This window comes from Echiichthys vipera, assembly GCF_963691815.1.
Source record: "Echiichthys vipera genome assembly, chromosome: 1".
Lineage (NCBI taxonomy): Eukaryota > Metazoa > Chordata > Actinopteri > Perciformes > Trachinidae > Echiichthys > Echiichthys vipera.
Window position 1 is genome coordinate 2,306,218 of NC_139826.1, and position 15,212 is coordinate 2,321,429.

The 15,212-nt window shown below is 40.0% G+C and overlaps 1 protein-coding gene across 2 annotated transcripts in view; it reads left to right on the forward strand.

Annotated features, from left to right (window-relative positions):
- The first annotated feature begins 949 nt into the window (after positions 1-949).
- Positions 950-15,212, forward strand: part of ano9b (anoctamin 9b) — a 69,013-nt gene continuing 54,750 nt past the window's right edge. For both annotated transcript variants that reach the window (XM_083914245.1, XM_083914246.1), the window contains exons 1-3: positions 950-1,131; positions 9,321-9,386; positions 15,062-15,184. In XM_083914245.1, coding sequence (XP_083770371.1) covers positions 1,111-1,131; positions 9,321-9,386; positions 15,062-15,184 — 210 coding nt within the window. In that variant the 5' untranslated portion in view covers positions 950-1,110. The remainder of the gene's footprint in view (positions 1,132-9,320; positions 9,387-15,061; positions 15,185-15,212) is intronic.

Here is a 15,212-nt window from a genome sequence, read left to right on the forward strand (position 1 = left end):
TAGCTACAGACTGTGGCAGTGGACAATACCAATATGTTGTTGACCACTCTGTGTCTTTAAAGGGCAAAAGCTGCTCATTAAAAACAAAAGCCCATATCAACTGATATCTGCTTTGGTTAAGTAGCTGTTATCAGTCACTGTTTGCATATCACCAAACAGCCACTAAATGGTCACATTGACCAGGTAGTCAAAAGTGTGAAGTTGTCCCATGTATGTAGCAGCTGTAAGGACATAGGGAAATGATGGAGAGGCCTTTGACCCCATGCTGCATTCTGGTCAGGTGGGATTCATTGTCTGTCTTTTTTGTTCCGACCTTCAAGGGTGCCTTGGTATCATTTTTTAAGATGCATAATCAGAGAGTTTACGCTGTCATATAAAATAATTAAAGAAAAAATATTGAGTATTTTACAATTTTATGGTTTATGGTTCTTGTAGAATTGCATTACTTTGGACTGGGTACATGGAAAAACCAAGCACCGGTACCAAAAAAAGGTCAGTGAAAAAACAAAAAAAACAATTTTAGTGTGCATTATTCTGAGTTTGTGTGATAAAGAAGACCTTACTCTAGCACCTAAGCAATGTATTATAAATATTTGAGACATTTTAAAGATAATATCAGGAATTCCTTTATGGTGACTGAAATGTTGCTACATATCAGGAACGTTTGATTATTTAGTTTCTGTTGGTGTTATTTATATTTATTATGAACTTAAAACAAAAGCCTTGTCATAGCAATGAAAGTGTTGACCAAAGTAGTTTCTCAGTGCGGTAGGCTCTATAAAAAAGTTAATATTTCCCATATTTCCTGCGGACCATGAACTCAACATTAGATGGTTTGGTCTCGTGTTGGCTCCAGGTGACGTCAGCGACTCCAGGTGAAACGGCACTCCTTCACCTGTACGCGCGCAGACAAAGCTAGCAGCAGTCAGTCCTCTATAGGTATGCGGAAGTTGAGTTGGGAGCAGAGTTCTGCTTGATACGATGAGCTCCGTGTTCAGTGTCGATGTTTGGTTGGTGGACTTGAATGATGGAGTAATGGAGTGAGTTGGACAGAGCTGCTTCTACTTTTCTGTGAGCGAGCTTCGCATCAACACCGGAACAGCTCCCAGCATGTTCTTCAAAAGAGTCGAGGTAAACACCGAGTCCAGTTCACTTTAACATGTCACCAGCGTGTTCTCTCACTTGCAACCGTTCTGACAGAGCTAGCTCATTCTAATGCACCTGAGTCCATTTACGCTAGTGGGCTACACTTCACTTTCTACACACGTGTTACTATTCAACTGCAACTAACTAATGCATACTTACTTACTATACTACTACTGTTATACTGTACACCAATGCTACTATATACTGCTACTATTATACTATAATACTATGCTACTATATACTACTACTATTATACTGTAATACTATGCTACTATATACAACTACTATTATACTATAATACTATGCTACTATATACTACTACTATTATACTGTAATACTATGCTACTATATACAACTACTATTATACTATAATACTATGCTACTATATACTACTACTATTATACTATAATACTATGCTACTATATACAACTACTATTATACTATAATACTATGCTACTATATACTACTACTATTATACTGTAATACTATGCTACTATATACTACTACTATTATACTGTAATACTATGCTACTATATACTACTACTATTATACTGTAATACTATGCTACTATATACTACTAATATTATACTATAATACTATGCTACTATATACTACTACTATTATACTGTAATACTATGCTACTATATACAACTACTATTATACTATAATACTATGCTACTATATACTACTACTATTATACTATAATACTATGCTACTATATACTACTACTATTATACTATAATACTATGCTACTATATACAACTACTATTATACTGTAATACTATGCTACTATATACAACTACTATTATACTATAATACTATGCTACTATATACAACTACTATTATACTGTAATACTATGCTACTATATACAACTACTATTATACTGTAATAATATGCTACTATATACTACTACTATTATACTGTAATACTATGCTACTATATACTACTACTATTATACTGTAATACTATGCTACTATATACTACTACGATTATACTGTAATACTATGATACTTACTGCTACATACTATACATTAAATTACTGCGTTTATGTACATGGATGTATTTTTCTGTTAAACAAAAAATGTGTTTTCATCAAAAGTCAATAGAAAAAAGATAGACTACACATAAAACAGAATATTTGTCACATATCTACAATGTTGAATGAATATGAAACGATTCAGAATGATTGAAAATTCCACCAAACATGTTTTAATTTTTCTCTTTATGGTAATAATCCAAACATTTCACTTTGTTCCACTTTATTTACAGGGCCAAATCATAACAAAATTTATCTCAGGACACTTTATAGAGTAGGTAAAGACCACACTCTATGACTTATTTATTACACAGACCCAACAATTCACTTTACAATAATTTATATTGAGCTAATTTTATTTAGTATTGTATCCCAGTCACAATAATAAGAAAAGAAAAGATAGATGATAAATATATGAATACACACATGATTTGCATATAGAGAGACACTAACTGGCCTGTGTTAGTGCACTTATTAGGACTGTCAGCGTCTGCTCAGGTGTAGGGGAGACGTTTTCCTGCAGTGGTCAATTAACAGACTTTGGGCTATTTTCCTTCCTTATCATGTCTTCTGTCAGACTAGTGGGAAGAAAACGTCCAAAATACACATTAAGCTGTTTATTTTACTACAGTATGGAAATCTTTAAAGCTTGTTTTTTTTCTCGCTCTGATCCACAAATCTCCACTTCAGCAGCACTGACACTCCCGTAAAAACCCTGAGAATATAGATTAGAATGAATCATTTCTACTGTATATTCTCAAGGTTTTTACAAAGGGTTTGTTCACTTATCATCCATAGCCTGATCAGCCTGAACATTCTATTCCTAAAAGCATGAGAACATTTTTTATGGTTGTTGACAGTATTTTATGATTCACGAAGTGATAAAAAGAGATATCAAAAATCCCCTCTGTAAATACCTTTCACTCTAATATGTCAATAATGAATTTCGAACCTGACTTTCTGTTCTTTGATGGAAATGTATGCAACTAATGCCTCATTTCCATACTTAAACATAACAAGCTAATATACCATAATCATAATCTCTCTTAATATCAACAATCAACTGGGTGTTTCATGGTGATATGAGTTAAACTGTTTAAAACCCTGTTCACCTGTAGTTTGTTGACTTTATCTCCTAAAAGGAGCAAACTTGTTTGTGTTTGTCTCAACCGTTCAGCCACATTTCTTCACACAACAGTTCCAAAACATCTGCATCAAACGACTTGTTTCTGCTGCACATCTGGAACGGACCTGTTCAATATTTCATATGTCTGCATCATGTACATTGTGTTGAAATAAGTAGTTTAAAGTTTTTCATAATGTTGTTATGGTATCTAAATGTCAAAAAAATAGTCAAAAATGTCTTGTTTTGTCCCAAACTGTTCAGTCATAGAAGACTAAAACAGGACAGTTTCACAATTCAGAAGCTAAACCAGAAAAATATTTTTAAACAAATGATTTAGAGTTAAACAATGAATCTGTTATTGAATAATTCCCTGTTGATCAACTAATTGATTAATCAGCTAATTGTTTTGTCTCTTTAATCTTTTCCAAAGTCAGGGCAGGGACAGAAAGAAGGCATTCGCTGGATCATTCTTATTGGGTCGCTGATCAGCAGTGTAAAATGCATGACATCGCTACGATGTGTGAATTAATTTTCCTAAATAGAATAGAAGAAGAGCATTCATTTTTGCTACCCTGGTCTGTTCATCTGTTTACTCCCACCTTTTCTCTCTTCTCGCAAACTTTGACCCAAAATGTGTGTCCACTCTCTACAGATAGATGGATGTTTTAGTGCCATACTAACAGATCATACAATAAATACATACAAATAGACACCACAATACAAAACAGGATTCTAAAAGACAAGATTATTAAAAGGAAGGCAGTGGTAGAGTGGGTCGTCCTCCATTCGAGAGATTGGTGGTTCGATCCCCAGCTCCCCCGGTCCGCATGTCAAAGTGTTCTTGGGCAAGACTGAACCCTGAATTGCTCCCCGTGCTGCGCATGGGTGTGTGAATGTGGTGTAAATGGTTGATTAGATGGTATGTAGATGTCCACTGCCTTCAGTGTGAATGTCTGTGTGAATGGGTGAATGTGACAAGTAGTGTGAAAGTCCATTTACCATATGTGCGTGTGTTTGCCTGCATGGGAATGTCAGCACAACTTGGTCCTGGGCCTCCAGGCAGAGGGGGCAAGGGGTTCTGTTCCTAAGCAATGATGGGTCTGGCCCTGTCCTCTTTGTTTTGAATACAGGGCAGCTTATCTCCTGAAAGCAGGGGCTGAGGGTATGAGTTGAGTCCCTCGTGATCTTCTTGTTTTCTTCACCGACCTCTGGTTCATAAAGCAGATACTGTGTGTGTGTGTGTGTGTGTGTGTGTGTGTGTGTGTGTGTGTGTGTGTGTGTGTGTGTGTGTGTGTGTGTGTGTGTGTGTGTGTGTGTGTGTGTGTGTGTGTGTGTGTGTGTGTGTGTGTGTGTGTGTGTGTGTGTGTGTGTGTGTGTGTGTGTGTGTGTGTGTGTTTGTGTGTGTGTGTTTGTGTGTGTGTGTGTGTGTGTGTGTGTGTGTGTGTGTGTGTGTGTGTGTGTGTGTGTGTGTGTGTGTGTGTGTGTGTGTGTGTGTGTGTGTGTGTGTGTGTGTGTGTGTGTGTGTGTGTGTGTGTGTGTGTGTGTGTGTGTGTGTGTGTGTGTGTGTGTGTGTGTGTGTGTGTGTGTGTGTGTGTGTGTGTGTGTGTGTGTGTGTGTGTAACAGATGGAAGCAAAGGGTGAGAGTGGGAGACAACAGGAGAAAAGAGACATGAGAATGTGAGCGTGTGGGGCAGGTCTGGACCTGCAGGCTGCTGAACGGCTGTTAGAGAGGAAGACAAAGACTCCATCAGCGGGCAATGATTAAAATATGGATTTAGATTAATCCCAACAGACCATGTGAACAACCTGAAAGATGATTTAAGATTTCACAATAAGACCGGTTGAATGTTTATTAGGGGTGGAACAGTTCACAAAATCCACTGTTCGGTTCATATCACGGTTTTCGGGTCACAGTTTTTCGGTTCGGTTCGGTTGTTTTTTTCTATTTCTTTTAGATTTTAAAAATACCATGTATCAGATCTGTAGCCTAATAATTAAAAACGTTTTTTTTTCAGATATTCTTAAGGACATGTCATGCAATCATGCAAAAACTGAAATAATGAGGCAGCTTGCTTAGGGTTTACTGTAACAATCTTAAATGAAAGTGGAGTGAGATTTTGAAACAAGAGGAGAGACATTGCTGCATTTACGCGTTTATATAATTGTTTTCCTTCTAGGTAGGAATATAAACACTTTTACATTATTAAATCTTAGAAAAAATGAAGAAAATAGGTTTTCTTTCACTAAAATACGCACAAACAGCAATTACTGAACTGACTGAAATAGGCTAAATCAGGGCTATTCAGTTAATTTGGAATGGAGGCCGGTTGATTAAATTATCCAAAATGAGGGGTTGGAAAAACATAAAAGAATGCAGAGACATAGGAGTACATACAGTATTTTGTTTTTATCTTATCAATGTAAATATTTGTCATAGGCCTCAAAGTGCAACAGCCTTGTCAAAAAACAATGAACAAACCTCAATTATCAATTATTGGACTAAAGTAAAGTTTGAGGTTCTTCTCCTTTACTTTAGTATTTTATTTACATGCTACTTTATACTTCTGCTCCACTACAAATCAATGGAAATTCTACTTTTTACTCCACTACATTTATCTGATTACTTCAGTAACTAGTTACTTTACCAGGCTGACAAGCACATATGAAACATTAGTTTATTCACCAAAAACTGGACTGACACAAATGAACATATCATAAATGCAGAGTAGCATGATTTTTATCAACTTCTCCTCTTTACACTCAGATATGGCTGCAGAGTAAACTCAGGCTTCACAGTGACAGAAACAAAAACTTCTCTGTCCATTCTCTGGTGAACAGTTTTCTGTGACAACTTTTCTTTTTTTCAGAGTAGAAAGAGACATTGATGTGGTGATTTAACCAGACAGAAACGATTGAGAACAACAACAGAGCGGAGCTTAGCGAGCTGTTGCCAAGAGGATTCAGAAGAAGCAAGTCTCCCTATGGCAGGCCGAATTGTGGCACATTCGGCCTGCCATATCTCCCAGCATGCTGGGATTTGAAGCGCTGAGATGGAAGCTGAGACGTAGCGCTGAGATGGATACGAGAGAGGACAGAGGTCATGAAGGCTTACGTTGCACCTCATAAACCGAACCGTGACAAGCGTACCGAGCGGGATGGATTTTTTAAATAAACCATTCGACCCCTAATGTTTATTGAAGATAATTATCACACAGACGGACAGATTGTTCTGATAATTTTATTGTTTAAAGTGAAATTCCGGTTTAAAATCATCCCAGGGGCTTTTTTGGCACAAATGGTTGGTTATCAAATAAGCCATAGAAACAATTTTTTCCGTGTAGGAACGATTAATGGCGAAAACCTGGATAGTCTCTAACAGCCGGCAGTGGCTAACAGTGATTAGCTCAGGGCAGTACGGTGAAGGCATTTAAACGTCTTTTTTAACCACTAATACTGCTCAAAATAACAGCAAACCTCTGCAGCAGCATGAGAAGCGTCACTACACAGAAAACAAAGCACCAACAACGTAGTTCGTGAACCCAGAGTTTATTAAAAGAGTGTTTTGAAAAGTTGTCCTTTTCCAAATGTGTGCTGCAGACATGGTAACCCCTCTGCCTGAGCGTCTCCGTTGGTGTCTCAATGTCGAGATTTAAAACAATAATCCACTGGTTCATCAGAGCACGGTCATTGTACCTCAATGGCAGCCTATAAAAAGTTTCTGGGTTGTCAGCTCTCATTTTTGTTTCACAGCCGGGAAAGATACAAACACAAACTATTCTGGCTCTCTTCAAGTTGCAGGCTAGTCGTCTTTACCTGTGCCTGCACTCACATATGCTGTGCGTCTTCCGGCAACACACGCCCCCATCCCCTGAGATCTTGCGTAACGTTTTTGGTGCTGCAGAGAAAGATGCTGTCTGGGACTTTTCCAAACCTTTTACTTCTATTATTAACTTATATTTCACCAAACTGCCACAAACCACAACGTTTACGTGTTTTGCTGGAATAAATCCTCAATGGGCTCCTTCCTTTGCGATTGACTTTGGTAATCGACTTGAATGGACTTTACTACGAGAGGAGCTGGTACAGGGGCCAGTAGATAAGTCTTTAAAACACTCTTTTAATAAACTCACTAACTACATTGTTGGTGCTTCGTTTTATGTGTTTAGCTGGATTCATTCCTACGGATCCGGACAAAATTCATCCGTCTGTTCCAAACATTGTCTCCGGTGCTACCCTTCATACCTGCTAATGCATCCGCTAGAGGGGAGTGCAGTGGCGCAAATTACCGGCATCAACAATTGCAAACATGGCGTCTTCAGAGGAGATGATTTTGCTGTTTGTCATCTGAAATCTGCAAAAAATCCGCAAAAAGTGTAAGCGGCAGTGGCATGTAAGGTCACTCAATGAAAACTGACACCTTAATGGTGATTTCTTTTCCTTTGGTTTTGCCGATGAGAGAGCTTGATGACAAAAGGCACGAGCAAAACTTTAGGCTGTCGCCCGCTTCTTCTTCTTCTTCTTTGCATGTGCTTTTTAGCTTTTTAAATGTCCAGTTACTGTTCTCTTCTTCGTCGATTTTTGTGAATGGTTGGACTGACTCTATACTTCCCCCTCGATTTCAAAATGGTATTGCTCCGGACCCACTGACGGATGAAACAAGCTCCAGGACCGGACGAAAGGGTTCATATCCATATTTATTGTAGGGTGTGAATGGGCCTTAAGGACTTCTCTCATGCTGCCGGAATTTCACTTAAAGATCTTTTTCCTGTTTTAACAACTACATTTTCCAGAACTCAGGAGCACTCCCTCACTCCCTTCACTTCAAATCCAAACTGAAAACCCATCTGTTCAAAACGGCCTTTGATCTAATTTGCACTGTGTTGTTGTTATTTTTACCTGATCTGATCATTTTGTTTACTCCACATTTTTATTATTGTTTGTGTTGAACTGTTTTTAACAAATGTACGGTGTCCTTGAGTGCTTAGAAAGGCGCCTATAAATAAAATGTGTTATTATTATTATTATTTCAACATATGAAGTTATCGCAATGTCGTACATTATATTGTTTTAAGTAGAGACACTATACTAGATAGAATAGTAATGTGAACAGTGGATAAAGCCAGGTTCAAAATCCTTTTTTCATTTTGTTGACATATGAGAGTCAAAGGTTTTTTTACTCCATGAATGAGAAAATGCTGGAATAAATGGATTTCTCCATGTTTTTATGAATCAGGCTCTGAATGCTATCTGAACAAAGGCCTGTGTAAAACCCTTCAGAATATCGACCGAAATGAAAGTGGAAGCTTTGGTGTGTGTAAGTGCTGCTGGAACGTTAACTAATAGATACCACCATGAAACTTCCCCAGTTGATTATTGACATTAAGACAATACCTTTTGTATTACACGTTTTCTGTAATGTTCTGTTTAAATATGTAAATGATAGGGCGGTAGGATTTTATTGATTCTGCGATATAAATCGATATGTAGTTTCCACAGAAAGTATCGATTTTTTGGCCTCAAGTATTGATACATCAAGTCCCAATCAAACCCGCTGTTACTCTGCTCGCTGCCCATTTCCTCCCCTTTGGATAAAGAGCTATTAAGTCGGCCAGCCACTAGTGTCGCTGTAGAGCATTTCTAGCTGTCTGTCCAACAGAGATGGGGACTCGAGATTTGAGACTTGTGCGCAGTCTTTATATTTATGTTCTTTTTGGAGCATCAACATCAGGAGCAGAGAGTTATTCTCTCCCACAGAGATGTGTGAGCAGCCACACTCCACAGATGACAGGAGAGCATGTCACCTGCTGCTGCTGCTGACCGGTCTGCTGCTGCAGTTACATTACCAAAACGAAAGAATCACAGAATGCAACGTGTGTGTTAAGCTCAGCTGTATAAACTATCAACGTCAGCGTACGTATGTTGAATTTTGTCATACATTATATGAATTAATTTGTGTGTGTGCGTGCGGGTGTGTCTGTGTCTATGTCTGTGTCTGTGTGTGTGTGTTAAAGGAAAGCATTGAGCTGTGGGACAGACAAAAGGATGGTTACAGCACTGAGCCTTTGCTTCCTTCAACGGTAAGAATCCACATCTCTCTCCTCTCATCTGAACTTTTTATGTATTAATAAGATTAGTGTAGACAGACATCCTCAGTAACATGCAAACAGAATATATCTGCTCCTATGAAAGGATTCTTTGACTCTGTTGGACAGATAAACCTGCGTGCAGTCAGACAGAGTTTTATCTTAAAGGTCCTTCTGTCACTGTTCATGATAAAACAGTGACCCTTTCTGTGTCAGTTGTCACATTTTCACCTTTTACATTTTTTTATGGGTCTGACATGTGCGCTCACTGCTGTAACATGACTCAACTCAACTAAGTCAAACCCGGGGCCGAAAAATGCAGCTAATGCGGAAGGGCAAAAAATGACACAAAACTGGATATAATCAGATCTAAGTGACTGGAAATAGTGCGTGTTGATAACAACAAATCATCTTCCTTTAAAACCTCCATCATGGCAGCACCACAAGGCTCAATGTTAGGACCACTGTGCTTCATTATATACATTAATGATCTCCCATCTGTTTGCAATGATGATACAGTCATAATGTATACAGATGGAACTGTGCTAAACACCTTAGAAGTCACTGGGAAATTAAAAAAGGAAATTACAAATGTCACTAAATGACGAAATGACTCATGTCTCACTCTTAATGTTGGAAAGTCTGTTTTTTTAATCATAGTGAACTGCAAGCAGTGACGAGAATGTCTCATTCCCAATCATGTTCTGAGAGCAGCGGGAAGTCATGGCTCTGTCCTAACAGCATGCAAGCGTGAGACTATCGTGTCGCATCGACGCTGTCTGTCCACACTTAATCATAAAATTTGTGGATCAAGCTGTAAAATATGTTCCTACAAAAAATGTCCCGTGCAACAGCATACTCCTAATGTGTTTTTTACTTGGAGGCAGCACGGTCACTTCACAGAGGCAGTCTTTCTGCCTAAAGCTGCCACACACACAGTCACACAAGGTGCGCAGATGCAGTGCAGATGGTAAGACAAGGAACCTTTTCAACCATCTAAAGAGACAGCATCCCAAACTGCATGCTGTGAAACAGCCAGATCAGCCACATTACAGAAATCTGAGGCAACAGGCAGCTTATTGTCAAATTGGCACGTGTTGGCAATGTTGCACAAGCGGATTAAAAAAGGTTCAGAAAGGTGCGTAAATGCTCCTAAATGCTCTGTTTATATATATATATTTTTTGAGTGCTATGTTTTTACATATGGAAATACTTTGGTTGAACTGTTCAGTGACTTGCAAGATAATTAAAAATCAATGTAAAACACTGTGATAAAATCGTGATCGAAGACATTCTGACGTCTCTCACCATCAAAAGATCTGATGAAAATGTTGACTGTGTGGAAAATAAGCAGTTCACTGATCACACATCATGGGTGATGTCTACGCCACACACACACACACACACACACACACACACACACACACAGGTAGGTTTACACTGCCCGCAGGCAGCATGATCACATCATCCATCGAGGTGATTATAAATTAGCCATGTGGAACACACAGTCTCTTCACAATAAGATTCCATCAGACCATATATCTACACTGTTTAACCCACGTTGGCACCTATGAGTAGTCCCACTGGCCCTCATTTATCAAACGAACGTACGGCAGAAAAACGTGCGTACGACCATTTTCACGCAAACTCCGGCATTTATCAATTTGGACGTGAGCGGGAGCTACGATCAAATCTCACGTCAGGTCTGAGATCTTGTACGCAAATTTGAGCCTGTGTATTTGCGGTGCAGCACAGCAAAATCTGCCTCAAAATAATTAACAAACCTCAGCTGTCATTAAGCATAAGCAGTCACATATTAAGAACAGATCAAAACGGATTCTTAAAACGAATAAAAAAAATAAAAATTGTGGTTGGAGCAATTGATTGTACTCATGTGCGTCTGAAGGCACCATCCATGAATGATTACGCATTCATCACTCGCAAAAACTACCACTCGATAAATGTACAGGTGATTTGTGATGAGAGGCTATCGCTTTTAAACGTGGCGGCCAGGTGGCCAGGGGACACACACGATTCTTTTATATTTAAAAACACAGCTCGGCTCCAGTCCCCCGCGACCCAGACAGGGACAAGCGGTTGGCGATGAATGAATAAATTAATGAATGTGTTGGCGCGCGGCTGCAGGAATGCATACTGCAGAGCCAAAGTCATCTCCTCCGTAAGTGGCTACCCTCGATAAATTGCATTAAATCAAACAAGGTATCAGATGGTGACAAAGGTTATCCTCTAACGCAATACCTAATAACCCCGCTACAGAGCAGGAGCGCAGGTTCAACAGTGCGCACACATGCACACGGGTCACAGTGGAGCACTGCTTTGGGTTGACTGCCTCCGTTATTTTTTTCCATACAGTGTTTTTATGGGCCCCTTTTATTCCACTCTTAAGACTGCCAAAAAAGCCCATCTTTATTTTGCTCCATCTCAGATGTCAGGATGCCGATCTGTGTGTCGGAAAAGTTTCTTTTTGTACCAGTGATTCTCCTCTACATGTTTGACCTCAGTGGGCGAGGCCTCCGAACCAGGAATATTTAAGGACGTAACATGTTAATGACGATTGAATTCAGCCGCCGCATTAATCAAGGCCCGCTCATTCTTTCCCTGTGATTGGTCAGATACGAATGTTTCATAAATCACACGTGTGTCCTGACTACATATTCTGCGCTCAGATCTGCGCCCGTTTTCACACAAGATTGATAAAGCAGGGCCACTATGTTTTTACAGACGTGTAGTTCACTAATGAGGTAAAACATGTTCTTTCACTTCCCTTTGTATCGTGCGTCAGACACAGCTTTCAAAACAGACTAATTAAGCCTCAACGTTATGTACCTACGAGATACTCCTTCAAAGGAGATAAACTTAGGTTTTGGCCAACAATGCCCGAAAAAAAATTGACCTTGCCTTGCAGGGCTTTGGCACAACCGCTAGTTAAAAAGAAGAAGAAGAGTGGCGTAGACTCCGCTCAGTTGAGCATTGACGCTGCAGAAGCAGCAAAGCTTCAGTAAACCGATTCATGACATCGTAATCGAGCCATTGACCGGTTCATGGTACATTCTGACCGGACCTAGGGTCCACATACCAATTTACTTGCATCTTTAACGTTAAAATCAGTTTCCAATTCATATTGGTGAATCTTTTTATACTCTAATCCCCTGTATACATTTATTTATTTGCCTTTTTTGCCCTTATTTGTCAGTAGCGCTGAAGATTGACATGAAATGGGGGACAGAGAGGGCCTTCAGCATGGGCCACAGGTCAGAGTCAAATCTTTGGCCTCTGCGGCGAGGACTTTTAGGGCGCACTCACACTGTCCGTCCGTACCAAGCCCCAGGCTTTAGGGTACTTGCCTCGTGCAAATGCTTCTTGCCTGTACATACGTCATCACGCTGTTACACGTCACACGCATTGATGACGTCATCGTGATACGTCGCCTTGTTTACAAATCTTTCCCTAGACCTCAGAGTTTTTGTGCCTCTTGTCCGACTGTTTTTGAATATTTTCATCCGACCAAATCTGCAGTAAACACTCCACCTCCGCATCACACCAACGTGAACCGTCCATCTTTTTTTTTTTAACAGGCGCAATTAAATGACGTCAGAACTGCCGTAGGCGTCGTGCTCGTACACGTGCGCACACTCTTGCTCGTACATGTACAAATACGCTTTACAAAAGCCCACCTCTCTCAAGCGGGCCGTGGACGGCCAGCTGGCCGCAGCTAGGCGCGGAGCAGTTGCACTCACACTGGTGCGCCCTTAGCCTCTGTATATGGGGCGCCCGCTCTAACACTCTACTGAGCAACCGGGTACCCCACGCATAAACATTTACTACATTCCTGTTTACATTCAGGCTGCTTTTGTAATTGTTGTGCATTTGTAGTGATTCCCACAGAGCAGGTAGCAATGTGTGGTGCAGGGCCGTACGAAGACCTTTTGAGGGGCAGGGGCTCTGGCCTCTCCCCTGTACAGACTTGATAGCACGATGACATTCAGCCAAAACGTTCTGAAATTCATAGTTCTGAGAGAAGGGAGGCTGGCGTTACCACATCAAACCAACATGTACTTTGACCAGGAAAACACCATCTTCTGCTTTATGCTGCACCGTGGAAGTTCACCATTCCAGTCCGCAACAAGTTTATGCTGACAGTGTAATTAGTACTTTTTTGTAGTTTGGAATTGGCATGTTTTTTCAGGAATATCAGCATTTTTATATTTTCAGGAGCAGAGATCTCTGAGTATGTTTACATGGACATGAATATCCAGTTTTTGAGGCTTATGATCATATTCTGGATATGGTATTTACATGAGCACAGAGAACTATCTATATATATATACACACACACACACACACACACTGACACACACACACACACACAGACTAGCCTCCGTAGCTTACTGAGCTATTCCTGAAATGATCTACGTAATAACTTCCTCCTCACCGCTGCCAGCCTGTGTCACTGACACAGGTATTTGTTCCTTGGGTGGGTATTCAGTTTTCAATTTTGCTATTTGGATATTCGTTTTGTTTTTTTGTGTTTTTCCCCCTTTTCTTAAAAAAAGAATTCCTTTAATTAAACCAAGAGACGCATGACACATGTCTTCTCACGCTCGGTTGCTGTGTGATAAACAGAGAGGAGCTGCAGAATAGTCTCTAACTTATTGTTCTGTTGCCAACATTAGCTGGTATGTTTCAACAGTATAGGCTTAAAAGACTTGTATGCAGGCTGAAATTAAATGCGGTGTTCGGAGCAATTACCAGTAATTAACTGCTTCTGTATTAATTCCACTGAAACATGGCAGCCTGTTGTCGTCTGTTGTGTGTAGAGGCCTGTGTGCTTTAACTGTAGCAGACTGCTGTTGTTCCCAGGAGATTTAATGAAGATAATTACGCACAGAGCTGTCTTCGTAACTCATCCAAATTCAGGCAGCAGGTAACTTCAAGAACCCGACCCAGGATTTTTCAATGTAATAAAGGCCACACATTTGAGTGCCGCTTACTTTCCTCCATGTCTGCAATACTACAAGCGCATGGAAATACAGCGGCTAGCTAGATGCTACAGAGAGCAAAACTGCCATCTGTTAAATATTAGTATATTAGACTGTAAATCAACCACTTGTTATGGAAAATGAAAAACCAGTGTAGGAGGGAAAGAGCAGTCTTGTACGGAAACATGGAGGATGACTGTAGGAAGACTCTGTCACATATTAATGAAGAGTAGGATATAAACACAACACACTGCAGTTCAAATTTCTGCCGACTGTCTGATTAATTAGGGGAAATTCTGCACATTGTTCAGCAAAGGATATCTGTTAAGTTTGCTAAGTCTGCTTAGACCCTCCTTTTACATGTGGTTGATTGAAAGCTTTCACACCAGCGCTAACCAGACAGACAAGTCAGAGTTTGTTTTAACCAAACCAAATGGTTGGAGGTGAAAGCACCCTTAAGGCTGTGTAATGAAGTAATGACTGTTTGTAACCCTGATTTGACCAAAACCAGTGATTTCACCATAATACAGAAATAGTTCCAGTCACCAACAGCTGGGGTAGAACATCTTTGATTTATTTCTTTTAGCTGGACAAATGTGAGTGTAAAACTTCTTTTGAGGTCTTTCACAAAGTAGATATGACTGAGGGGGGTGTTTTGTTTTCCAACAGCCCCCTCACAGGACATTTGACTATGTACTGGTGGCCCACAAGGTGGACGATGACACGGACCAGAGGGCTCAGAGACAGAGAGCCTTCATCGAGGAGCTCAAAAAGAAAAATATCACCATCACCGTGAGTCTCCTTCCTTCACTGTCCGAAG